This window comes from Dipteris shenzhenensis, chromosome 11 (genome assembly GCF_047967505.1).
Source record: "Dipteris shenzhenensis isolate YYH24624 ecotype China chromosome 11, Dip_SZ_1.0, whole genome shotgun sequence".
Lineage (NCBI taxonomy): Eukaryota > Viridiplantae > Streptophyta > Polypodiopsida > Gleicheniales > Dipteridaceae > Dipteris > Dipteris shenzhenensis.
This window is the reverse complement of record NC_141606.1, coordinates 8,432,081-8,458,820: the sequence shown is the minus strand read 5'-3', so window position 1 is coordinate 8,458,820 and position 26,740 is coordinate 8,432,081. Positions and strand designations below refer to the sequence as shown.

The 26,740-nt window shown below is 40.8% G+C and overlaps 1 protein-coding gene across 1 annotated transcript in view; it reads right to left on the bottom strand.

The window, feature by feature from the left end:
* The window catches only part of LOC147896580 (putative casein kinase II subunit beta-4), a 64,271-nt gene extending 54,932 nt beyond the window's left edge, over positions 1-9,339 (bottom strand). The window contains exon 1 of the mRNA XM_087381600.1: positions 8,849-9,339. Within this exon, the coding sequence (XP_087237726.1) occupies positions 8,849-9,065 (217 nt within the window). The 5' untranslated portion in view covers positions 9,066-9,339. The remainder of the gene's footprint in view (positions 1-8,848) is intronic.
* Between the last annotated feature and the right edge of the window lie 17,401 nt (positions 9,340-26,740).

The following is a 26,740-nucleotide window of genomic DNA, read 5'->3' as shown; positions in this document are numbered from 1 at the left end:
GAATGTTCAGCATAAGATTGAACTAATCCCGCGGGCAGAACCTATAGACCTCCCTATAGGTTGAGTTTTACTGAAGAGACGGAGGTGCGAAGACAATTGGAAGAATACCTCAAGTTGGGGCAGATTCAACCAAGTTTCTCACCTTTTGCTTCGCCAGTGATATTAAAGAAGAAGAAAGATGATACTTTTCGCCTCTGTATAGATTACAGAGCATTGAATAATATCACTATTAAGCACATGTATCCGATGGCTCGGATCGATGATTTGCTAGATGCATTACAAAGGGCCGTAATTTTCAGTAAGATAGATCTTAAATGTGGCTACCATCATATCCATATTAGAGCCAAGGATGTACATAAAACCGCTTTTAGAAGCAGGTGTACATAAAACCGCTTTTAGAAGCAGGTTTGGACATTATGAGTTTTTGGTAATGCCCTTTGGACTTACCAATGCTCCAACTACGTTCGTCATGCTTATGAACGATTTACTACGTCCGTATATCGGAAAGTTTGTAGTACACTTTATTGACGATATTCTTATATTCAGCAAAAGTATTGCTGAGCATTACGAACACTTAAGAATAGTGTTCAGTACTTTGAGGAAAGCCAGTCTTTATATAAATAAAAAGAAAACTATACTATGTATGGTAAGACTTGAATATTTAGGATTCATAATTACTCCTGAGGGGGTAGAAATGGATCCAAAGAAAGTGGCTGTGATACTGACTTGGCCAATCCCTCAGAGTTTGACCGCTTTGCAGTAGGTCCTGGTTTGGACACCAGATGGGGACCATGTGTGGCCTGATGGCTAGATGGCTTCAGATAGATTTGGCACACCACCAACTAGGCTACATGCAAGTGCGAGAAGACATCCCATGACTGACCGCACTGAGGGTAGATGGAGCATTTCCTCGGGCAGCCCACTCTCGGGTTGCGGGGCCCGTTTGAAGCCCCAGATGATCCCGAATGGCTCTGGGCCGAACAAACTACGTAGGTTAGTTGCTCTATTTTGCGCACCGGCTCTATCGTGTGGTCAATGGCCTATTTTGGAACTGACCCCCAGTTGACCGTTTTGAGCGCGCTGGGTTGCGAGGCCCGTTTGGAGCCCCAGATGATCCCGAATGGCTCTGGGCCGAACGAACTACGTAGGTTAGTTGCTCTATTTTGCGCACCGGCTCTATCGTGTGGTCAATGGCCTATTTTGGAACTGACCCCCAGTTGACCGTTTTGGGCGGGCTGGGTCGGTCACCCAATTGGGTCTAACCAACTACTTGTGGTGGCTATATAAGAGCAAGCCCGTGAAGCCCATTTCATCACTAGCTACAACAACCTTGATTCCTTAGCATCCAGCCTCCGTCCTCTACTGCTTCCAGCTGGCCATCGAAGCTTCTTTCACAGGAGCGCACGGTTGGGAGGTAGCGCCATCTATTGTTTCAGTTCTACAGTAATCAAATTTTTTATTCGCCATAGTATCTACTTTTCTCTCTTACGTACGAGATCCTGTTATCTGTTGAGCACAGACGTTGTATTGTTTTCTTACACTAGATCCCAAAAGGAGACCAACACAAGGGGAAAATATTTAAAGAGAGAGAGAGAGAGAGAAAACATGGCACTTCGCTGGTGGCATGCTGTCTAGAACCAACTCGATATGGTCAACATGCCTCCGTGGCGATGATCCTTTAGAAAGTTCTTTTGACATCACATTGCCAAATTCCTCACCAAATTCTTTTGGCATCACATTGCCAAATTCCTCACCAAATTCTTTTGGCATCACATTGCCAAATTCCTCCAAAATTATATCCAATCCACTGGATTTCCTTGAGCTCGCCTATTGACTTGCCCTAGATGCATTACAATTAGGATTTGTCTAATTCAATTTTATCGAAGGCGATGATCCTTTAGGAAGTTCTTTTGACATCACATTGCAAAATTCCTCACCAAATTCTTTTGGCATCACATTGCCAAATTCCTCCAAAATTATATCCAATCCACTGGATTTCCTTGAGCTCGCCTATTGACTTGCCTTAGATGCATTACAATTGGGATTTGTCCAATTCAATTTTATCGAAGGCATATATATCAAAGGATATTCCGAAATAGTATTGCCATTGACTGATCTGACCTCAGATAAAGTACCTTTTATATGGGGACAGAACCAACAGGAAAGTTTTAACACCATAAAACAAGTTGTGGTCTCAGGACCGGTGTTAAAATTAGTTGATTCCCAGAAACGTTTTTCCTTGAAACCGATGCAAGTGGCATTGCGGTAGGAGCAGTTCTCCTCCAAGAGGGGAGGCCAGTAGCCTTTAAAAGCAAGAAGCTTTCTCCCTCTCAACGAAATTGACCAACTCATGAATTAGAGTTGTATGCTGTTGTTCATGCTTTGAAAACATGGACACATTATTTGTATGGATCAAAGTTTTATGTTGATGTTGATCATGATACTCTGAAACATTTTTGTAAACAACCTGACTTGAGAGGCCACCAAGCTAGGTGGGCAGAACTCATGGTGGGCAAAACTCATGCAGGAGTTTAATTTGATGATTCGGTACTAAAGAGGGAAGGATAATAAAGTTGCTGATGCGTTGTCACGCATTATGCATAACATGAGTTTCACGGTATTAGAGAGTGCTCTAATGACCGAGATTAGAGAAACTCAAAAGGTGGACGAGTTCGTCCAGAGCCTTTGGCCTAAGGCTCATGTATTCAAACCCGGGGAAAAGGATGACCTGGCATCCAGAAAAGGCCAAACTTTATGCATATTCATGAATATGTGACACGTTGTTTTTCGTGTCAGGTAAGTAAGGCAGAGCAGGTGAAGCCACTCGGACTTTTACAGCCCTTGGAGATACCACTGGGTAGGTGGGAGAGCATTTCCATGGACTTTATTGTAGGTCTGCCTACGACACAAAGTGGATATGATTCTATCCTTATGGTGGTTGATCGTCTTACCAAGATGGCTCACTTCATTCCAACTAGAGAGTCTGTTAGTGCCTCGCAAGTGGCAGATTTGTTTATTAGACATATATTTCGTTTGCATGGATTACCCAAATCCATAGTGTCAAACAGGGATGTCAAATTTACCGGTCATTTTTGGACTGCGGTGTTTGAGACACTAAGGACTGAGTTGGGAATGAGTAGTGGGGATCATTCAGAAACGGATGATCTCCAACTAGTGGTGGTTGATCGTCTTACCAAGATGGCTCACTTTATTCCAACTAGAGAGTCTGTTAGTGCCCCGCAAGTGGCAGATTTGTTTATTAGACATATATTTCGTTTGCATGGATTACCCAAATCCATAGTGTCAAACAGGGATGTCAAATTTACCGGTCATTTTTGGACTGCGGTGTTTGAGACACTAAGGATTGAGTTGGGAATAAGTATTGGGAATGAGCCCTTGGAGATACCACTGGGTAGGTGGGAGAGCATTTCCATGGACTTTATTGTAGGTCTGCCTACGACACAAAGTGGATATGATTCTATCCTTATGGTGGTTGATCGTCTTACCAAGATGGCTCACTTCATTCCAACTAGAGAGTCTGTTAGTGCCTCGCAAGTGGCAGATTTGTTTATTAGACATATATTTCGTTTGCATGGATTACCCAAATCCATAGTGTCAAACAGGGATGTCAAATTTACCGGTCATTTTTGGACTGCGGTGTTTGAGACACTAAGGACTGAGTTGGGAATGAGTAGTGGGGATCATTCAGAAACGGATGATCTCCAACTAGTGGTGGTTGATCGTCTTACCAAGATGGCTCACTTTATTCCAACTAGAGAGTATGTTAGTGCCCCGCAAGTGGCAGATTTGTTTATTAGACATATATTTCGTTTGCATGGATTACCCAAATCCATAGTGTCAAACAGGGATGTCAAATTTACCGGTCATTTTTGGACTGCGGTGTTTGAGACACTAAGGATTGAGTTGGGAATGAGTAGTGGGGATCATTCAGAAACGGATGATCGTCTTACCAAGATGGCTCACTTCATTCCAACTAGAGAGTCTGTTAGTGCCCCGCAAGTGGCGGATTTGTTTATTAGACATATATTTCGTTTGCATGGATTACCCAAATCCATAGTGTCAAACAGGGATGTCAAATTTACCGGTCATTTTTTGACTGCGGTGTTTGAGACACTAAGGATTGAGTTGGAAATGAGTAGTGGGGATCATTCAGAAACGGATGATCGTCTTACCAAGATGGCTCACTTCATTCCAACTAGAGAGTCTGTTAGTGCCCCGCAAGTGGCGGATTTATTTATTAGACATATCTTTCGTTTGCATGGATTACCCAAATCCATAGTGTCAAACACGGATGTCAAATTTACCGGTCATTTTTTGACTGCGGTGTTTGAGACACTAAGGACTAAGTTGGGAATGAGTAGTGGGGATCATCAAAAAACGGATGGTCAGATGAAAAGAATCAACCAAATTTTAGAGGATATGCTTAGAGCATATGTGTCATTGAGGCAACATACATGGGACGAGTGGTTGCCATTGTTAGAATTTGCCTACAATGATAGAAAACATTTCTCTACAGGGTTCAATCCGTTTGAGCTAAACTATGGTTATAGACCAGCGAACCCAACTACAGTTGGAGTACCTCAGAAAGTGCCGAGTGCCGCGAACTTTGTGATTCACATGCGGGAGATGCTAGCACTTGCGAGAGCTAACATCCGCCAAGCTATGGATAGAGCTAAGGTGTACGCGTATGAAAACCGATCCGCTAGAGAATTTAAGGAAGGAGAAAAAATTTTTCTCAGAGTTCCTTCGCACTCTAAGTCTTTGACTGCAGGAGAGTGTGCTAAGTTATCGCCTCGATATTGTAGGCCATGGTTAATTCTAAAAAGAATAGGCAAGGTAGCCTATAAATTAGAATTGCCACAGGGTTGTAAGGTACACCCAGTGTTTCATATTTATCGTTTAAAGAAATTTTTGCATACAGGTGACTCACTAATCGAGGGTGTTGTTTTGTTTCAAGAGATAGAGGATAATACAAGACGCAAACCAACAGGAATCCTGGACCGAGGAACAATGCAAGTACGCAATTGAAAGATACCCACGGTATTGGTTGCATGGCATGGTTTACCTCTATCATAAGCTACCTGGGAATCCGTATACCAGTTACGGAGAGTGTGCTAAGTTATCGCCTCGATATTGTAGGCCATGTGGTTAACTCTAAAAACAATAGGCAAGGTAGCCTATAAATTAGAATTGCCACAGGGTTGTAAGGTGCACCCAATGTTTCATGTTTATCGTTTAAAGAAATTTTTGCATTCAGGTGACTCACTAATCGAGGTGTTGTTTTGTTTCAAGAGATAGAGGATAATGCAAGACGCAAACCAACAGGAATCCTGCACCGAGAAACAATGCAAGTACGCAATTGGAAGATACCCATGGTGTTGGTTGCATGGCATGGTTTACCTCTATCAGAAGCTACCTGGGAATCCGTATACCAGTTACGGAGAGTATTCCCAGACTTTATCATCAAGGACGCTGATGCCTGAAGAGGGAAGGCATGTTACGCTCAAGTCGAGGTAACATGACCTCGGAAGGGTCAATCGATATTTTCCTTTAGAGGATCAAGGTTTGTATTATATTTGTTTGGGCTTCATGTAAATGATCAAAAAGGAATCAAGGTCAAGGTCCTTGGTGAGGGTGACATGGTACTAGACTAGGTGGATCTAAGGCTAAGGAATCGGAAGATACCCACGATGTTGGTTGCATGGCATGGTTTACCTCTATCAGAAGCTACCTGGGAATCCGTATACCACTTACGGAGAGTATTCTCAGACTTTATCATCGAGGACGCTGATGCCTAAAGAGGGAAGGAATGTTACGCTCAAGTCGAGGTAACATGACCTCGGAAGGGTCAGTCGACATTTTCCTTTAGAGGATCAATGTTTGTATTATATTTGTTTGGGCTTCACGTAAATGATCAAAAAGGAATCAAGGTCAAGGTCCTTGGTGAGGGTGACATGGCACTAGACTAGGTGGATCTAAGACTAAGGTTTCAATGATATCCCAAGAGAGGGGTAAATGATGCATTAAGGAGGCACCCTAAAATGGAGACATGTAGCATACTAGATCCATCTAGGGAAATCTGGGACTTGGTGGAAATTAAGTACGCAAGAGCTTCAACGTAACGATGAAAAAAAAAAGAAGAGAAAGCTGACTACTACCACCGAGATCGGCTGGGAGGTGATTTTATGTGCCTACGCCCGTGATTCGACGTAAAGCTAGGAGTAAACAAGGTTAGCATGTAATAACATTGGCAGCGAATGCCATCTTGGGAATGAAGTTGTCATCTTGGGAATGAAGTGGTGCAAACAATACAAGGTGTCCACAAAATGTAACAACCAAGCCTTAGTTCTCAAAATTCCAGATTTCTAACCCCTAGAGACAATTTTCATCTCTGCGGAGAACCGCGCCTAAAGCAATGGCATGCTCTAAGGGGTTTGAATCATGCCCAAATCTCTATGAGATAAAAGCGTAGCAAAATTCAAAAGATCCTCCCCACAGCAACGTGTCCTACAATGCTAAAACCTACCACATGCTCAATACAAAAAGCATATATATATCTTCAAGGAAACCCTACCCAACAAAATCTCCACTTGACCAAGACAAGGATGACAACATCCCCACTTCAAGACCAAAGCCCATATAAGGCCAAGCAATCCTTACATATTTCAAAGTTATGTTAAAGAATTGCAATAAAATAAAAAGTATTCAACAAAAATGCATGTTAACGTCAACATCATCATTCAAAGACATCTAAGCAAACAAACCACAATTTGCATCAAGTGCTAGACACCATGCAGAAATGTCAATCTTTTGAGGAGCCAATCTAGGCATAAGACAATGGTTCGCCTCCATATGACAACTGACCTTGTGATCTTTGAGACAAGAAGCCATAGGCTGTTCCCATACCACTCACATATGTCAAAAAATCTCTTGAGCAATATCGACTCATCAATGTCCGAGTGCTTGAAACGGAAGACTGGTGGTTTTTGTGTTTTCAATGGTTTGGCCTGTCAAAAGGGCTGTCAAAACTAGACATACTCGCTGTACGGACAGAGTGTTGTGAACCCTGCAAGTTTGAATGAACATGTAGTTCGAAAGGACTTTATTGGTAATAAAGCTATGGGTGATTTGCAGATATAGCATTGGATCTATTCCAACAGGTGTACAAGCTCCTCTCCCTGCTCACACAATCACTCTCCCAATCGAACTCCTACTGCCTAACGTGCAACTTAGGCTCAAAAACACCAAGCATGCACAACTATTCACAACCCGATTAGAGGTTGCATCGCAAGATGCATGCACTTTAACTCAAGATACCTCTAACTAATTGTAATTTTTAAGGTGAATGCCTTACTTGTAATAATTGCATTGGGGGTGCTAACAGTGGTTATTAGTGTATTCAATTACATACAACTCGGTTGTAATAGGAACTGATAATTACAACGTATCCTAACGATTTTTTGAGCCTATTGATGTGTTGGTCAGATCATTCAGGCTTAGGAGTTTCTGTGCTAAATGGGCCAAAAGTTTTGGGTTTTTAAGGAAAGAACGACAATGATCTGAATGGCCATTTTAACCTTGTGAGCTTGCTTGTGAGATTTCCAAGCTCTATTGTAGCTATTTCTTAGAGGACGTTTGGTCTATGTTCGTAAGCACTTGGAGCGGTATAGCATCTAGAGACTAGCAGATAGCCATTGTATTGATTGACCACTCTCCCTATCACTCTCTCTAGACCTAGTCTTTCCATGCCCTTAACATATCCAAGCAAGGGACAGAGGGCACAGGAAGACCAATTGAGTTCCTGACCTCCTAGGCCAGCCAGGTGTAACTTTATTTTGGGTGTAACTTTATTTTGGGCTAACCATACCCTCTGGCCCTGGCTAGATAAGCAGCCTACCACTAAGCTGCATCAGGCTGCTGGAAGTACATGCCAAGGACTGAACAGGAACTGGTTCACCAACTCAGAGTGGAACCTGGGCTATGCATGAACTTAACTTGGTGTGGGAGAACACATCCAGCAATCCAATGCATCAGTCTGACAGGGCGCCTGGAAACAGAAATCTGGCTCTGAAAGCCTCCTGGGAGAACAGAATGCCTATCAAAAGATGTCGATCTGTGCTTTAGAAGTCAAAAGGCGGACTGTTGGTAGGACCGGTAGTTCAAGTCTGCTGGAATGTTTTGCCTCTCCACCGACCAGTCAGCCTACAGAGAACGTGTGCCCTTTTGCGCCAGAATCCAGTCCTGGCAAGAAAAGTATGCATGGGCATCTGAACAGCACACCTACATGAAAATAATGACTGCAGAGACATTTAAACCACGGATGATACACCATTGAGGTTTTGAATAGCAAGACTCTGATCGTGTGTAAATATTAGAAAGCTCTTCCATGTCTGATGTGAAGGATTTTAAACTGTTCAAAAACATGGAAGTTCCGCCTGTTAAAAAAGGCATTTGAGACGACACTGATAGGATGCATAACACAACATAAGAAGCTGGTGAAGCTATAAAAGTTGGAAAGGCGATCAAGGTAAAAGTAATTCCTCCAAAAAAGTAGGCTTTGCCATAGAAGCAGAAAAAAACGTTGAAAAGACTCGTACTATCAAAAGTTCCACAGAGCACAATTCACCTCCATGCATTGACTTACGGGATGCCTATGCGATCCCTGCAAATAATGCCTGGAGCAAATAAGGTTTTTTTCTCCACCACTATTCTAACTTGCGTGATTTCTTAAGTTATACAAGCAAGAAGATTTCGTGCTGATACCCTCGAAATGCTGACCAGCAGATCCCATGGCGTCATTGACATTTGTGAGGAGCAAGTCACATACCATCATCTGGATACTTCGTCTTCTCAAAAGCAGTCCTCGTGTCTGCAGCGCCTCCACGCCGTGCCGTCGAGGTGGAAGGAACCGATAATCGCTCCTTCCCTGCTTTAGATGTCGATGGAGAGGTCTTCTCAAAGGCATCTTCGACGCGTTTCTTGCTATCGATGGGCTCGCGGCTGCCACCTCGAGCTTCCGACACGGAGCTCCTATCTTTGTACATACTTTTCAAAAGAGGAAGGCTACTGGAGGAGCCACTAGTCCTCAGAGGCGGGATCCGGGACAAAAAACCCGAAACATGGCCAAGGGAAGGGAAGGGAGGAGGAATGGTAGCAGGGGAGGCAAGCTGAAGGTGGGAAATGAGAGGGGAGGGAGAGAAAAATGGAGCAGCTATGGCGATGGAGGAGACCAGACAAGGTTAAGCTCTGAGGGTGAAACAAGGGGGGGTAGTGTGAGCTTTGAACTCTGCCAAAACGGCACGGCCCCTTTTACTCCCCCAGTCCCCGGACACACTCAACGTTCTCTTGGTGTAACGTTCTCTTTTTCCCCTCGTGTTCACAGTGCACACTCTAGGCCATGAATTTGGCCCCTCAACCACCGACGACGTTGTATATGGGCGTTGCCTTGAGTTCAAGTCCTTGCGCACCTTTCGCAATGTAGCGACACTTCAAGGAGTTTGGGCGCTCACCCACCTCAGCTAGCTACCCGTGTTCTAATCCCTTGCTCCTTGTCAGCATAAACCACAAGCGCAGCATTATTCCTCATTGTTATCCATGTGTGTGTGTGGGTGTGAGGGAATGTGCTTGTGTGTGTGTGTGTGTGTGTGTGTGTGTGTGTGTGTGTGAAGAAGGAGGGGGAGAAAAAGAGGGATGGAGCATCATGCCGAGGAGGGGGGGAACCCTCTAACATAAATGTCACATTTTGCCACCCTTTTTTTTCCGAGAAATAGAACTTTATCAAAGTGAGGGAAAAATGAAAAAATTACATCTTGAAGAGCTTATCTCTAGAGATGAGCTGTAAGAGCACGATAAGACAAGTTGAGTACAACCGAACACCTACTATAATAGCCTAAGACCCGCAAAATATCATGTTGAACATCCTTGAGGGAAAGTCCCCAAAAAGGAAGCCTGTTGAAGACCACAATATTCCAACAACTCCAGACAAATTGAATGATACAAGCTCTGACAATGTGCCAAAGAGAGAGAAGAGGATTAGTGAGGTTCCCTCTGTCGCCAAAAAATGCTTGCTTCCACTTACAAGGCATAATGAGGTTCCCGTGTTCACACCACACCCTTATGCCACACCATAATGGGTGCACAGGCAAACAATCCCAAAACAAATGGAAATGGGTTTCACAAGCCACTTTATAGAGGTGTAGCCTTCCAAACATTAGAAAGCCTATGCCCCCAAATACTTACTATATCAAAAGGCACCCATCTTTTCCACACATTATGGGTCAGAGCTAAAATAGCAACCGGGCCAAATGAAATTTCCTTAATTCCTTGCCATAGCCCACTACCCACCTCGAAGATCCCTATGACAGCAATACATAGAGTTTGTGGGCCAGGGCTCTCTCAACTGTGAGAAGGTAGAGACAATAAACAAGCCTTCTCCAACAGTAAGTTAATAAAACTGCAATAATTCCTCCACAGATCTCCAGCAACATGGACGGAAATTCCATAAGTGTCTCCAGGAGAAAATACCCTTAGCGCTGAGAGTTTACACAAGCATGGTTTGAGCTGGATTGGAGCGACATGATTGTGAAAGGGAAACCCATTAATCCAATAGTTCAAGCCTAGCGACTCATCGCCCATAATTCATTTGGATCCCTGCTAGGTAGACCCCTCCAACTATCGTTTCCAGAGAGCAACTAGCTTGTGAAGAACATCAGATTGTGAAATCTTATCGCAGAAAAGGTGAAATTAGAAGCCCCTGCTACCCCGCCAACCTGTTAGTAATACCCAATACTCCGACCTGTTGGATCCAGAAGTATGCCACTTGAGCCCAAGGCTGCTATAGATGTAAGCAAAGCACCCATTTGCTATACAACTTATCACACATATCTTTGAAAGATTGAATACCCACGCCTTCCAAAGACTTTGTGAGTGACCACATACTCCCGAGGAAAATAATGCCACCTTGAGCACCAGACAAACTCCTTCACCAAGCACTCAACATCAGAAAGTGCAGTGTACGAGCAGCACTTCAATGAAGATACAAAAAAGAGGACTTTGCTACGTTCACCTTAGAGTTGGAAACATATGCAAACTCCAAGTAGACAGCAAGCAAACGATTCAAATTGTCCCTCTTAGTCGTAATACAAATTTTATCGCCAAGGAGGAAGACACTTAGTAAACAAAATCACTAGGTTATGTAGATGTGTGCATGCATGCTTGTATAAGTAACAGATACACTTACTTACAAACATGCATGCACACATCCTCCTTGTAGTCCTATGCTCAAAAGAAGAGCATCGAGATTTTCAATACATGTTTCCACTCTCTCTTTCGGTTTCATGTTCCATACATATACAATGTGCAAGTAATTCATCTTGTCCATGAGCTGCATCTCAGCATGCACACACAAAACTGCACTCTAAGTAATGGGATGTTAAAAATCAGATCCCATTTTTCATCGAATTTATCTCTATTGGGTGGAGCATAGCTCATCACTCCATTGTTCCAATGAAGATACAAAAAAGAGGACTTTGCTACGTTCACCTTAGAGTTGGAAACATATGCAAACTCCAAGTAGACAGCAAGCAAACGATTCAAATTGTCCCTCTTAGTCGTAATACAAATTTTATCGCCAAGGAGGAAGACACTTAGTAAACAAAATCACTAGGTTATGTAGATGTGTGCATGCATGCTTGTATAAGTAACAGATACACTTACTTACAAACATGCATGCACACATCCTCCTTGTAGTCCTATGCTCAAAAGAAGAGCATCGAGATTTTCAATACATGTTTCCACTCTCTCTTTCGGTTTCATGTTCCATACATATACAATGTGCAAGTAATTCATCTTGTCCATGAGCTGCATCTCAGCATGCACACACAAAACTGCACTCTAAGTAATGGGATGTTAAAAATCAGATCCCATTTTTCATCGAATTTATCTCTATTGGGTGGAGCATAGCTCATCACTCCATTGTTCCAATACATCCATTTCTCAGCATCATCATCTACCATATCACTCATTACAAGTTTAGCATTAGCATTATTTCCCCCTTTCCCTCTACATTTCCCAACTATAAAAAAAGTTCAATAAATTGCAAATCAAGTATCTAGCATCACTTCCAACTCAAATAAATTACAACTCAATAAATTCCAACTCAAATTTATACTACTAAAAGGATGATCATTTCCTCTATCTAGCAGTGTTCAATCAAAATCGAGGTTTAATTTCTTGAAGGGAAAAATTTTCAAATTTATACTACTAAAAAAGATCATAAATAAATTACAACTCAAGTAAAACATGAGAAAGGTCACTTACCCCGTGCTTTCATGTTGTAATACTCCAACCATAGCATCTTGGACCTTGCGTACATCCAAAAAAACATTGTTCATCTCTGTGTAATACAAGGTGCTGGGTGTATGCTTTGCCCCCTTGGTAGCTTTTCCACCTTTATTTATGGTGCCTTGGCCTTTCATCTCATTTGTGCCTTCCAACATCATGCTCTCTAAAATGTGTAAAAATAAATCTAGCATATCTTGGACAACAGAATTTGTTTCCTTTCTTGCATTTCTGACATGTACTGCTCTTGGTAACAATCGGTTCTTTACACCTTGAGCACGAAGTGCATTTACAAAAACATGATATATAGTTAAGTACCCTTGTCTACTAATGCCAGTAACATCCCATGCATCAAAAACTTCCGTTGGGTCTACAATGTCCCCTAAATCAAGAGGTTGCTACATTTACAAAAAAATGATATATAGTTATAAAGTACCCTTGTCTACTAATGCCAGTAACATCCCATGCATGGACAATTTCCACTGGGTCTACAATGTCCCCTAAATTAGCTGCAACCTCTTGCAAAATTACACATCACAACGCACGCCGACGTGGATCCCTAAGAATGGAAATGAGTTCTCTCTTCTTCACTATATTCTTTACCGCACAAAGTTTGTCAGATGTGTCTCTTCTAATAATCCCCGCCATAAAATTCCTACAAAAAGCATCGATAAGATTAGAAAAAACATACCATTAAATGATTATATGAAAAGCATCACAATTGCAAAATAGTCCAAAACAAACATACTGTGTAGCTTGCACTTAGACTACACTTCCTTGCTCCACCACCATATGCCAATCTCTCCATTGGTTGCATAGCCTTGATCTTATGCTTGTAACCAAGAGGGTTTCTTTTAATTTTCTCCAATCTTATAGTCAATGTAGCGAGCTATTGGGTGGTGGAGGGACCAAGTCTCTTTCAACAATTTTGTCTTCTGATTGATTAATCTTGTAATTGTCTCTTGTGACCATTCTTTTGCATCAATATAGTTTTTAATCTCAATTTCAGAATCTGCAAGTTTTTTATTGAGAGTTGAACTTGTTATTTGTTCTGGGGTTAGTTGTGCATAGTATATGTAAGTTTTTAAATTTCTTCTTCCATCTCAAATAAGTGAACCTTGGAAAATTGGGCTTTGGTACTAGTATGACCAATGTGTTGGCAATAGCCAAGTAGGCCTTGAAGACCTTCTACCACATATTGAAGTAAACCTGACAAATTACAAACATAGGAGGAGAAATTGTCAAAGGATCCACTGGATAGAATCTAGCAACACTCCATAGGTCGACATGCCTTGCTCCTTGTTGTCGTAGTTGGTACAATTTTACTTTGTTAGCAATATTGTGGCCATCGCATTGATGAGTCGTTGCATACTCAGGTGGAACTTCAATGTGCAAGGTGCTTTTTTGCTCAGAGGGGTCACTATGTATAAACCCTCTATATCACATGCATTCAAGGCTTATTTGTAAAATCCCTCATCTGTAGATTTTGCATTAATAAATTGTATCCTTTTTCTATACAAATCTATTTATTTTTTCTAAAATCATTTAAAATACTCCCTTATGTAAGTAAAATTTTATGAATTTTACAAATTAAAAATATCCTTCCATTGAACTCACATGATAGGGTTACATATGATGAGTGACCCCCCCCAAGATTTTTTGCAGCTTGTTGGTGTGATCTTGCAATGGAGACATGAGAGGATTCAAAACAAGATTTGCAGGCAAAAACTCATGAGCTAATATTTGAGATTAGCAAAGGGTAGAATAGGATCCGTGGAAGTAGTAAGGGTTTGGAATTAGAACATAACAAAGTCATGAGAAGAAATTAGATTTACGAATTGAAGAGTGATTATGGTGAGAAGAATTAGGATTTTGGAGTTCAAAAGTGATTATGGTGAGGAGATGAAGGATTTGAGGGTTGGAAAAGGATTTTGGTGCATAGGCATGGTTCGAGGGAAGGAAAGCTTTCTTTTCCTCTCTTTTGTGTATGCTTATGCTTTCTCTCTTCTCTTTTCTCCCTCTCTTTTTTCTCTCTTTTCCTTCTCTTTTCTCCTCTCTTTTCCTTCCATTGTTTCATCCTCTCTTTTCTTCTTTTCCCCTCTCTTTTTTCTTCTCTCTTTCATCCTCTTCCTCTTTTCTCTCTTTTCATGAGCCTCTTCATATGCTCATGAAAAGAGAGAAAAGAGGAAGAGAATGAAAGAGAGAAAGAGAGAAGAAAAAAGAGAGAGGAAAAGAAGAAAAGAGCGTATGCATTTCCCTATGCTCATGAAGAGGCTCATGAAAAGAGAGAAAAGAGGAAGAGGATGAAAGAGAGAAAGAGAGAAGAAAAAAGATGCATGAGCATATGCTTTCTCTCTTTTTCTATTTTTTCCTCTCTTTTCTTGTTTTCCCCTCTCTTTTTTCCTTCTCTTTTGCCCTCTTTCTTTCTCTTCCTTTTCTTCTTTTCCCCTCTCTTATTTCCTCTCTTTCATCCTCTTTTCTCTTCTTTTCATAAGCATATGCATTTGCCTATGCTTATGGTCATATGCTTATGCTTATGCATGAGGATATGCTCATATGCTCATGCATAAGCATAAGCATATGCTTTCTCTCTTTTTCTCTCTTTTTCTCTCTTTTCCTCTCTTTTCTTCTTTTCCCCTCTCTTTTTTCCTTCTCTTTTCCCCTCTTTCTTTCTCTTCCTTCTCTTATTTTCCCCTCTCTTATTTCCTCTCTTTCATCCTCTTTTCTCTTCTTTTCATAAGCATATGCATTTGCCTATGCTTCTCCTATGCTTATGCTCATATGCTTATTCTTATGCTTATGCTTATGCTCTTTTCCCCTCTTCTTTTTCCTCTTTTCTCTTCTTTTTATAAGCATATGCATTTGCCTATGCTTAAGCTCTTTCCCCCTCTTCTTTTTCCCCTCTTTCATCTCTTTTCCCCTCTTCCTTCCTCTTCCTTCTCTTCTTTTCCCCTCCCTTATTTCCTCTCTTTCATCCTCGTTTCTCTCTTTTCATAAGCGTATGGATTTGCCAATGCTTATGCTCATGCATGAGCATATGCTCATATGCTTATGCTTATGCATGAGCATATGCTCATATGCTCATATGCTCATGCATAAGCATAAGCATGTGCTTTCTCTCTTTTTGTCTTTTTTCCTCTCTTTTCTAAAATTTTCCTTCTTTTTCCTTCTTTTATGCTTATGCTCTTTTCCCCTCTTTCATCTCTTTCCCCCTCTTCCTTTCTCTTCTTTCTCTTCTTTTCCCCTCTTATTTCCTCTCTTTCATCCTCTTTTCTGTCTTTTCATAAGCATATGCATTTGCCTATGCTTATGCTCATGCATGAGCATATGAGCAAGCATAAGCATATGCTTTCTCTCTTTTTCTCTTTTTTCCTCTCTTTTTCTCTTTTTTCCCCTCTTCTTTTTCCTTCTCTTATGCTTATGCTCTTTTCCCCTCTTCCTTCCTCTTCCTTCTCTTCTTTTCCCCTCTCTTATTTCCTCTCTTTCATCCTCTTTTCTCTCTTTTCATAAGCGTATGCATTTGCCTATGCTTATGCTCATATGCTCATGCATAAGCATATGCTTTCTCCCTTTTTCTCTTTTTTCCTCTCTTTTCTAAAATTTTCCCTCTTATTTTTCCTTCTCTTATGCTTATGCTCTTTTCCCCTCTTTCATCTCTTTTCCCTTCTTTTTCTTTTCCCTTCTCTATTCCCCTCTCTTTCTCTCTTTTTCTTATTTTCCCCTCCCTTTTTTCCACTCTTTTCTTATTTTCCCCTCTTCTTATGCTTATGCTTATACGCATGCTTATGCTTATTTCCTTCTCCTTAGCCGTATTCGGTTCTTTTTTCTTTTGCTCCTTAGCCGTATTTGGTTCTTTTTTTTTTCCCAAACAGATTCTAAATGGAACAACCACGCCCTCACCCACGGGTGTTCTCCCTAAACCCCAACCCGGTTCCCCACATCACACAGATTATAGACATAGCTTCTCTGCTAGCTCATGTAAAAGAGAGGATTGCACAAGAGAGCGACTGGGTGAAGTACAACGTCCAGGTGCGTCTGCCTGGGTGGGGTTTAAGCCGAAGGGTAGTGGAGCAGGGGCGACTGAGGAATGCACGACACAACCTATGGGATCTCCATAGGTTTTGGAGAGACCGCCACCACCGCTGGAGCACCAAATATGATTGTGTAAAGGACATAATGGATTGTGTGGAGGCCTTCGTGGATTGCAAGTACATAATCGTTGAAGAGCATGAGCACATATTAGAAGAAGTGGAGGATGAGGTTCCCAATGACCCGCCTAGCAGCATGCAGGAGGAAAGTACCTCGAATAGTAATGCAAAGTAGTAGACCTCCTCCACCATTTTGGCATTTTTGGAGAATGTCTCTTTTGGATACAAATTTTGCTCAAGCATACTTTTGGAGATATATATTTTTTATATACATACTTTTGGAGACATACTTTTGGCGATATTTTTTTATATATGAAAATCTTCTTGGATTCCACTTGTCTTTCATAAATATTTGTCATTTCAAAATTGGCTTTTCATAATTGTCTTAAGTAAATAATTGTCCTTTCATATTTATCCTTTCTGTGTTGATGTCATTTCATAATTTCTTGAGTTTGAATTTCATAATTGTCTTAAGTAATTTATTGTCTTTTCACTTCTTATCCGCCCTTTTTTTTTGTTTTTTGTCTTCATGTTTGTGTCTACATTTGTCCAATCCCCCCAAATTAGACATGGGATCACATTGCACATCTGATGAGTACGAAAACCCTCGTAGGAGGAGACATCATGATCTCTACTCTCCAGAGGACTTTGATTCCACTCAGGCGACTCCTCAGGGGCCTACCCCTGGCCTAACTCCTCTCAGACCTAGCACTATGACTACCTCTCGGGAAACTCCTTTGCTAGTAGCCCATGGCTTCACCCAGAGTCCCAACAAATTTGTTGCACAGATGAGCGATGCGAGGGTAGCAAGATTCTTCTCTTTGCTATCCCAAAAGAACCTCACCTCTTCCCTCTCCTACACCGATGGCTGGACCTACTCGATAGCCGTCCCCTCTAGCCCCTTCAATTGAGGGGTCATCACCTGGGTGTACCCATCATAAGGGAAGGATGAGTAGGAAGGGTCGAGGCTATTATGCTGACTCGAGAGATGTAGACGACTCAGCACACTCACATCCCTACAGGTCTCCACTTGGTCATGAGATCCAGTACCAGTTAGGTCCCTTGCCCTCCCTCACTCACTCTGCTACTCCTCGCTCCATAAGCGCTCGCAATAACACCCCTCGCTCTAGCTCTACCACTTCCATGACTCCTCCTTTCCCGCCGGAGGACCTGTCCTATGAAATCACTAGGGCTCTGCCCCTCTCCCAACACTTATGCTGCCTCTCCACCCTTCTCCCTCTCTGCTCGTGTGAAAGGAAGTTTTTCAATAAGGTGTGCTCTTTAAGCAATTTAGGTTCTTTTTTTGTGAGATTTTGTTTTGTGAGTGTTGAAGCATGTTTCTCCTTGCATTGCTAAGCCTATGTGCTAATTTTCATGCTTGATTTTCAGAGGTTAAGGACAAAAAACAAGATTTGGTGAAAGAAAGACGACTCACCTCTTCTCTATTTCTCTTCCTCCTCTTTCCCTTCCTTTCGTGCTTTCTCCTTGTTTGTAGGCTTATGCTTGTCCCCTCAATCCAATCCCTTTGGAAAGTTGCTTCTCCAAACTCCTCCTTCCTCTAACTAGTTATCTGAAAAATTGTATGTTTCCTCTCTTTTGTAGGGCCAATCCACGAGACGCTAAGTGGGACTTTTTCAGGAAAGAAAGTGCTTCATCTTTTTTCCTATTTTTATATTCGTTATTTGCATTGGCCTGCAGCTAGCGCCTTAAGCGCTAACTGCAGTGATGAGTGTAGGAACCCTCTCTTCCCATCTCTTCTCTTATTCCCTCTTCTTCCCCTCTTTTCCTCTTTTCCTCCCTCTAGGGGTGAGGAGTGTGGGGAAGAAAGAGGAGGAAAGCGAGGTCGCCGAATATAAGGTGGGAGGAGAGATTTTTTGCTTTTCCCACAATAGAGTTGTGAAAGACAGCGTCGCGTAGGGTTTCGGGTTTTAGCCCTAGGCGTCGCTATATAGCAACACTGGTTAGTCGCTATATAACGATACTTAATATACTAAAAGCGTCGCTATATAGCGATGAAACAAGGCAAAGCGTCACTATATAGCGACAGTTCAGGGCACTTAATCTAAGGAGAGAGGAAAGGAGCTCATGGGTGGCTATTTTTTGGGTCTTAATGGATTTCCTTGCAGTTGATGTTGTGATTTTGGAGGTGTGCAGATGGAAGGGACGAGTGGAAGCTCGTCAGATGATGCGCTAATGCCCAGGAGCGCAGAGTGGCTTACGGAGTGGTTGTATTGTCATTGCACTCATTGCAAGCGAGAAGTATGACATCAATGCCGTATTGTCATGCGCCACTTGCGGATGTATGGGGAGGAGCCCGAACCAGTACCCACCGTTGATGGTGCACGTGGTGATGGATCATCGGTAAGTCAATGCTATTTGAGTTTGTGATTAATATTGCATGCGTACACGACATGAAACCTTGAGACAAGATCTTATATTTACATGAAACCTTGAGACAGGATGAGGAGGGTGGCAAGGGTGTGCGTATACCTTCACACTTTGAGTAGGGGATGTGCCAGATGATGATGAGGGTATGGTGGACATGATGGATTCTATTTTTAGGGGCACTATATCACATGTACACATGATGTTCGAGTCTGAGGTCAATATGCGAGAGTTTCAATCAACACAGTTGTACGAGGGTGCTCGGATGTCTAAACTACAGGCTTGTCTCTCAATCTTGAATCTGCAAGCAAAGTATGGGTGGTCGGATACAAGTGTCTCAGCCTTAATGAGGTTAGCTCCCGCATTAATTTGTCTCATTATTTGGATATTGTTTGTTTTGAGAATCATCATGTATGTTTGAGAATCATCATTATCCGAAGCTTACTGAAGCTTATGTATGTTTGAATTGCGATAGGTTGCTCCAAAAGATGTTGCCTGCACCAAATACCATGCCTGTGTCAAGAGATGAAGTGAAGAAGATGCTAATAATGGTGGGTATGGATTATGATACTATCCATGCTTGCTGTAATGATTGTATTCTCTTTCGTCGTGAGCATGGAGATTTGGCTAGTTGTCCAGAGTGTGGGGAACAATGATATAGAGATGACTTGCAGGGTGAGCAGATCCCGGTAAAGGTCTTGAGACACTTTCCATCATTGCTAGAATACAACACATGTTCCGATGCAAATCCATAGCGGAGTTGATGACTTGGCATGCATCTCATCGGTCCATTGATGACACATTTAGGATTTCCGTAGATTGTGCAACTTGGAAGCACATAGACAATCAGTGGTTGGAGTTTGCGAGGGAGCCATGCAACTTACATCTTGGGCTCGCCATGAACGGCGTGAACCCTTTTGGGTTACGCTCGACATCTTGGTCGACATGGCCCATAGTCTTGGTGAATTATAATATCCCGCCATGGCTAACAATAAAGAAGGGATACCTCATGCTTGCACTATTTGTGCCAGGGAAGTACAAGGCTAAAAATATGGACGTGTACATGGCACCTTTGTAAAGGAGTTACATTTCTTATGGAGAGGAGTGTGGGTCTTTGATATTTCCAGAGCTCCTAGACATACCAATGACATTTTGGTCAAGGGAATCTTGATGTGGACCATGCATGACTACCTAGGTATGTGGTTGTGTCTTTACATGTATAATATAGGATTATGCTTTTATGACTCTCTTTTGTGCACATGTCTTATACTAACACATTCATGCACGTGTAGTACTTGTTACAAGTGGGTACCATGCTTGTCTTGGTAGTTCAAAATTGCTTCTATGATACTCCAAACATATGAGGAAAAATGTTTGCGCACACATACCCCCTCAGGGGACATTTTTTGAGAGAATCGTGATGCGTTAGTGTAATTATGATTATGTTATATTATTGACATGACTTCTTTGTTGCTTGGATAGTTCATCCTCCCAATTATAGTGAAAGGGTGCTTACAAGAAGATGTTAGAAATGCTATATTCAAGATCAGTGGTATTGTGAGGTATGCTTACTATCAAATCACATTGATTGCATTTTCTTCAATTAAAGTTGAATAATCTGTAGACTAATTATGAATATATCTTACATGGGCATGTGAAATAGGTGGATATCTTAAAAAGAGATCTCCATATCAAGCATCGAGAAGGCTAGGGTTGACTCCATCAAAGCTGTATGCTTGCTTGAGAAGCACTTTCCCTTGAGCATTATGACAACTTAAGTGCACTTGCTTGTGCACATAGTTGATGAGGTGGCCATTGCAGGTATCGTTCATAGTCAGTGGATGTTTTTTCTCGAGTGGTTTATGGAAACTTTGAAGGGATTTGTAAGGCAAAGAGCAAGACCGGAAGCAAGCATGGCAGAGGGATGGCTTCTGCAAGAGTCATTAGTATATATCACAGAGTTTCTTGCATCCATGGATCCCGATATGTCGCAGGCTTGGCATAACAAGGATGATGATTGCATCGTTGGCGAGGTCCCCCAAGGAAAAGGGATTGAAAGAAAGATGAGCAAAGAGAAAATAGAGAAATTCAATAAGTTTTGTATCCTCAATAGCAAGGAGATACAGAAGTGGATTGAGAGATATGAAGTGGCCAAAGCAGAAAGAATAAATGCAAGGAGGAGATTCAGAGTAATGTAGAGGCAAATGCAACCATATCCATGGGATCTCGCCCTTCTCCCCACTCACATGTCACTTGATTAGCTACAATTGGCTCTATGTAAAGGTGAACGTGATGGAGAGACAATAAACGAGTGCGAGCGAGAGTTATCATCTGGATGTATGATGCATGTAAGTTTCTTACCTCTTGACGTAATTAAGTAATTATTTATGGTAATATACGCTATAAAATAGATGCATCCTCATTGCTTTAATGATGCTCTTTTGCAGTACAAAAAGTATAGTGCATTATGGTCATATGGACAACATTTTCGCGTGGAATGCATCGATTCAAAGAGAGTCACATATGATTGTGGAGTCATGGCTAACTTCACACAAGATAGCTGAGCAAGTGCTTCGAATACCAATCTTCTCTCCTCGCAGTTGGATTATTGTGGGACCATTTTCAGACAATTTAGTATTTTCATTCTTGATGTAAAATGGTTTAGAAGTATTTACAATGGTCCCCAGGCGATAATGAGGAAAGATAGTAGTGGTTTCTTTGTAATAGATCCCACCAAACTATGAAAGTGATACTTTTTTTCTTCCTGAGCATTGTGAGCAGGTGCATACTAATGATTTAATTAATCGAAGCTTTTGTTTTTAAAGATCCATTAGTACATGTACTTAAGCATAATTTCCTATATATAATTGATGGCATTTGGCACCCATCTTCAATATAGGTGGTTTTTCATCTGGATCGTTCTGATCCAAGATGGTGGTACGTGATCTAAGTTGCATCACGAAGTAAGTAAAATTTTGAAGATAGAGATGCCACTACCAATGCCGGATCCAATTGATCCACATGGATCTAGTGAAGAAGATGAAGATCACAATATGAGCCAAGAGGAAGATGCGCATAATGACATCGTACGAGACGAAGATGGAGATCACGACATTGAGAAAGAAGATGACGATCAGCAAGAATCACCTGACTTTATTGAAGAAGATTATCAAGTCTTAGGTGAACTTATGATGCCAGAGTATGATGATGATATAGGAGATTAACTCGATATAGAGTTGGAGATAGACTTGTTTGGTATGCTAGACTTGGCTCAGGATGAAGCCGTTGATGTAAATGCTCTTCATTGAATTTTTTTCATCTCAAACTTGGACATGAATATATGAGCTTCAAACTTGATGCACATGCTCTTATACTTTTATTCTTTCAAAGGATCAAACATGTATGAAAAGGAAAAAAAAATTGTCATTGGGAAAAACTATCTTTAAAGGTCAGTAGGGGAAAAACACTCTCTGTAAAACATCGCTATAGGAAACTGTCTTAGAGTTGCTATATAACGACCTTCTACAAGTCTGGAAAGTGTCGCTATATAGCAACTCTATATAAATGTCGCTATATAGCGACACTTGCCCAGAGTCGCTATATAGAGACACTTGCCCAGAGTCGCTATATAGAGACACTTTTCTAAACCCGCTTTACTTACTGACGATTAGCACCCTGCGTGCGATAAACATCGGTGCTTAAGCGTCGGAATAAGACCCGTGTGTAGTAGTGATATTTGCACATGCACAAATTGCCCATTTTCAAATTCTTCCATTCTAGGGTGAATCTAGATACCAATATCAACAACTATCAATGTTTTAAGACTACCATGCAATAGTCCCACTAGTTTGGATTCCAAATTTTTAATATATTTGGTTTTCAACAAATTAAAAAGAAATTATGGAGTGTGCCCTCAAATGGGTGTAATTTTAGCACAACATTGCAGACTTGGAGGTTTCACCACTAGAAATTTTAGTGTACCAGGTGCATTCAAAAGGTAGGTATTTTAATCCCACTTCTTGAAAACTTTTAACAGTATTACAATAACACGAGGGGGATTTTAATTCCATTTAGAAAAAAATATGTTAGTTCATAATAAGTAAAGAGGGGTGGTTTTGTTGAAGATAAAAATTTAGCTGGGGGGTATTTTAAATACCCCTTGAACACACGTGATACCTAGGATTTCTTTGTAGTGCACCCCCTGAGGTTGGAGTCCCGTTAACCAATACCTAATGTTCTCATGTTTAGGTGTGTCCTTTGGTTGAGGAGAAGCTCATGTATTATACTTTTGAATGATTACTTGGTTGCATGTATGTACAGATTAAAATTTTGATGTTTTTGAATAAATTGCAATATCCTATACACTTCTGGATGCATGCTTCACATGCAACATAGCACTTGTAATGCTTTAATGGTCTTCTTTCAAATCACCCATATGCAAGCCACCCATGTGCTTGTAGTGATGCACAAGACACCCATGTGCTTGTTAGTGATTGAAGAGTTGAAGAATTGCTTAGTTGACTCTCAGGCTTTCTTTTTTTTGTAAGGTAGTCTTATATTCAAATGTTAAAATGATACATATCGCGAAGCTTAAGAATGAGGTGGAGCCATGAGTATCTAGGATATTGAGGATGGGGATAAGGACAGGCTCGAGGATGAGGATGGGTAGGTGACTAAAGAACAATGGGAAGCATTTTGATGATGGAAACAATAGCAATGTATCCTTTTTGGACTAAGTGGGAAAATTTCATGTGGGGTCAGATGAGGCGTCTAGGTCCAAAGATCGTGATGCAATGTGGCCTAATGCTTCAAAACACAAACAGGCCAAAGGCATGCTATCAAGTTTGATGTGGTGTATTATGAAATGCAATGACATTTGGCATGCTTATGAACCATATAGCAAGCAAGTGCATGGAAAAAGAAATAAGTCAAATGGGTGTGCATAATCTTAGAACAACATTGGAGGCTTAAGGGGTTCACCGCTATAAATTTTAGTGTACCATTAATCCCATTTCTTGAAAACTTTTAATAGGATTACAATAACAGGAGGGGGACTTTTAATTCCATTTAGAAAAAATAAAGTTAGTTCATAAGCAAAGAGGGTTGGTTTTGTTGAAGAAAAAAATTTAGCTGGGGGTTTTTTAAATACCCCTTGAAGGCACGTGATACCTAGGATTTTTTAGTAGTGTACCTCTCAAGATTGGAGGCCTGTTAACCCATACCTAATGTTCTCATGTAGGTGTTTCCTTAGGTTGAGGAGAAACTCAAGTAGTTTACTTTTGAAGAATTATTTGGTTGCATGTATGTACATAACAAAATTTTGATGTTTTTGAATAAATTTCTATATCCTACACACTTTTGGATGCATGCTTCACATGCAACATAGCACTTGTAATGCTTTAAAGGTCTTGTTTCAAATCATTATTCCATAATTTTTTGGTCTCCTGCAACATAGCACCTTGAGGAATGCACTTAATAACTTTGCAAGCAACACATGAGTACATAGAATAGGTATAAGTATATTGATGCCTTAGAAACTTCACCCCATATAGTTGGAGGTTGAATGCAAGATCAAGATTAGAGCATAAAACCTCTGCTAATCCTTTAAATAGACAAAATATGAAAAAAAGTAAGAATCAAAGTGAAGGATATGTGTGCTATCAAATTTAGGATTGAAATTGAAACTATTAACCTATCAACCTTGTGGCAGAATAGATTGGTTCCTTTATTCCCATACACTATCAATAGATTGTTTCCCTTATTCCCATACACTGGAAGAATTGAAATTGAAACTATCAGCCTCATGGAAGAATAGATTGTTTCCCTTATTCCCATACACTCTAGCATTCAATTGTCATCTATAGTTTGTGCTGCCTATTGGTTAAGAAATTGCACAACAGAAAATATGGAGATCCTATGGAGGGTGCAACTACTCCATGATTGAGAAAAAGAGAGAGAGATGTGTAATGACAGTGAAGAGAGAGACGATGTAAGGAAACAAAGGAGATGAGGCAAAGAGCCTTATCTATTTTTTTAAATGTTGATTCATAGTATAGGTACCTCTTTTATAGGATGGACACCACACACCACACCTCATAAATGAGGTAATTAAAAAAGTTAAACCTAATCTAACCTCTCACACTCTCAAGGGACAGACCCATACACAAGTGGCCATCTAAAGAACATTCACACCCATCACACTCAAGGACACTCTAGGCCTAGTATTCCCACACCTTAGGCTATGAAATATCCCAACAAACCCCCCTTTAGAGAAAAAAGTGGTGTGGCTGAGAGAAAACCAAAACAAGGGCTATCATTTCCCCATAATAACCACCCCGGCGGCTGGCTGGGTTGAGGGACTCTCTAAAATCTTGGAGTGACAGCTCATCCTAGTCTCATACACATGAATATAGTCATTTTAGGACCTCATGAGACTATCTATGGCAAAGTTGCACTTGGGCAGAGAACATGGATGATTTTTTCAAGTTAGTTTTGTTAAGGTTAAACTTTATATTGGTATCGAAAGTTTGTATGCCCAGTAAAAATAAATGATTGAAACATTTATGCAAAAGAAATTGAATTTTCTCCAAGATTTACCCATTTTTCTTCCAAATTCAAAAGAAAATATCTCAAAACAACTACATTCTACCAATATTGCGAAACTAAAAAAACTAGCTTGAAAAATTTCGCCAAGATTAACATAAGCATAGCTCCGATAAAAACATCCTTGGTAGAGAAGCCAATCACACAAAGAAAATATATATATGAAAAAATAAAAATCCCTTAAGGTGATAGATGTCCGGAAAGAAGGTGCCCATGCTGAGCACAGATAGAGATCACACTGAACACCTCCTTTGTAAAAAGTTGTCCTTGACCATGCATGCATAAAAGTCTACTTGCATGTTGTTGTCTTGCTAGCCTAAATGCCTTCTCAATCATGGATGTTATCTATTGGACAATGATCAAAGATTCATTCAGATCTTCAGGCATCTCCTTATCTTGAGGCATCTCCTTATTAAAGGGAAAATCAATTCACTTCAATGAAAAACTTGAATCTCTGTATTAACCAAGCGATCATAGATGAGGAGCTTGGATATATTTGGGGCAAGAAAATTTTCTTCTTTCAAGCTCAAGTCCCAAGTAAGCAAAATGTCTAATGGAATCATTCTCGGGTAGGTAATTGAACATAACTACTTGTTGTAGCTAGCTCTATTCCTCTTAGAATTTTCAATGTTCCAACCGTACCGTAGTCCATCAAGGAGCAACCAAGGCTACTCTTGAGGCACAAGACTATAAGATTTTAGGCTGCATTAGATTCTGCTCCGACTAGCTGGTGGAACAAGGCTTTTTCTGGTAGGGTGATGGAGCTAGCATAATGATGAAGTGTACACCAAAAGATTGCTTTAGCCATTTTGTAATTCCATCATCATTTTGGATATCCCATAGTTTTGAGCAATCAAAGGCATGTCTTGAGTGAGGTAACGAAACAACGATTGAACAATGAAGATGAAACATTTTTCGAGAGGGTAAAGACACTATGTATATTAACAAACTTGGAAATTATTTTATATGGGGAAAAATCTACAATGTAAGGCATTTTTGGTAATAATTTTGACAAGTAAAAATCCCTAGTTTCGACGAGGTGCAATATGAGATAGAGATAAGGAAAAAATGTAGAAGCTTATGCGAGGTGGAGAAAATATTCATAGGCATGTTATGCCATGGATCGGAACATGTCCACACCTTTGCCTATGTTCGTTGAATTATGGGCTGAGTTTGATGATGATTCGCTTTCACCACATTTGCACTGCTCTCATCCATATGGAGCATGACAAACCATTCATGTG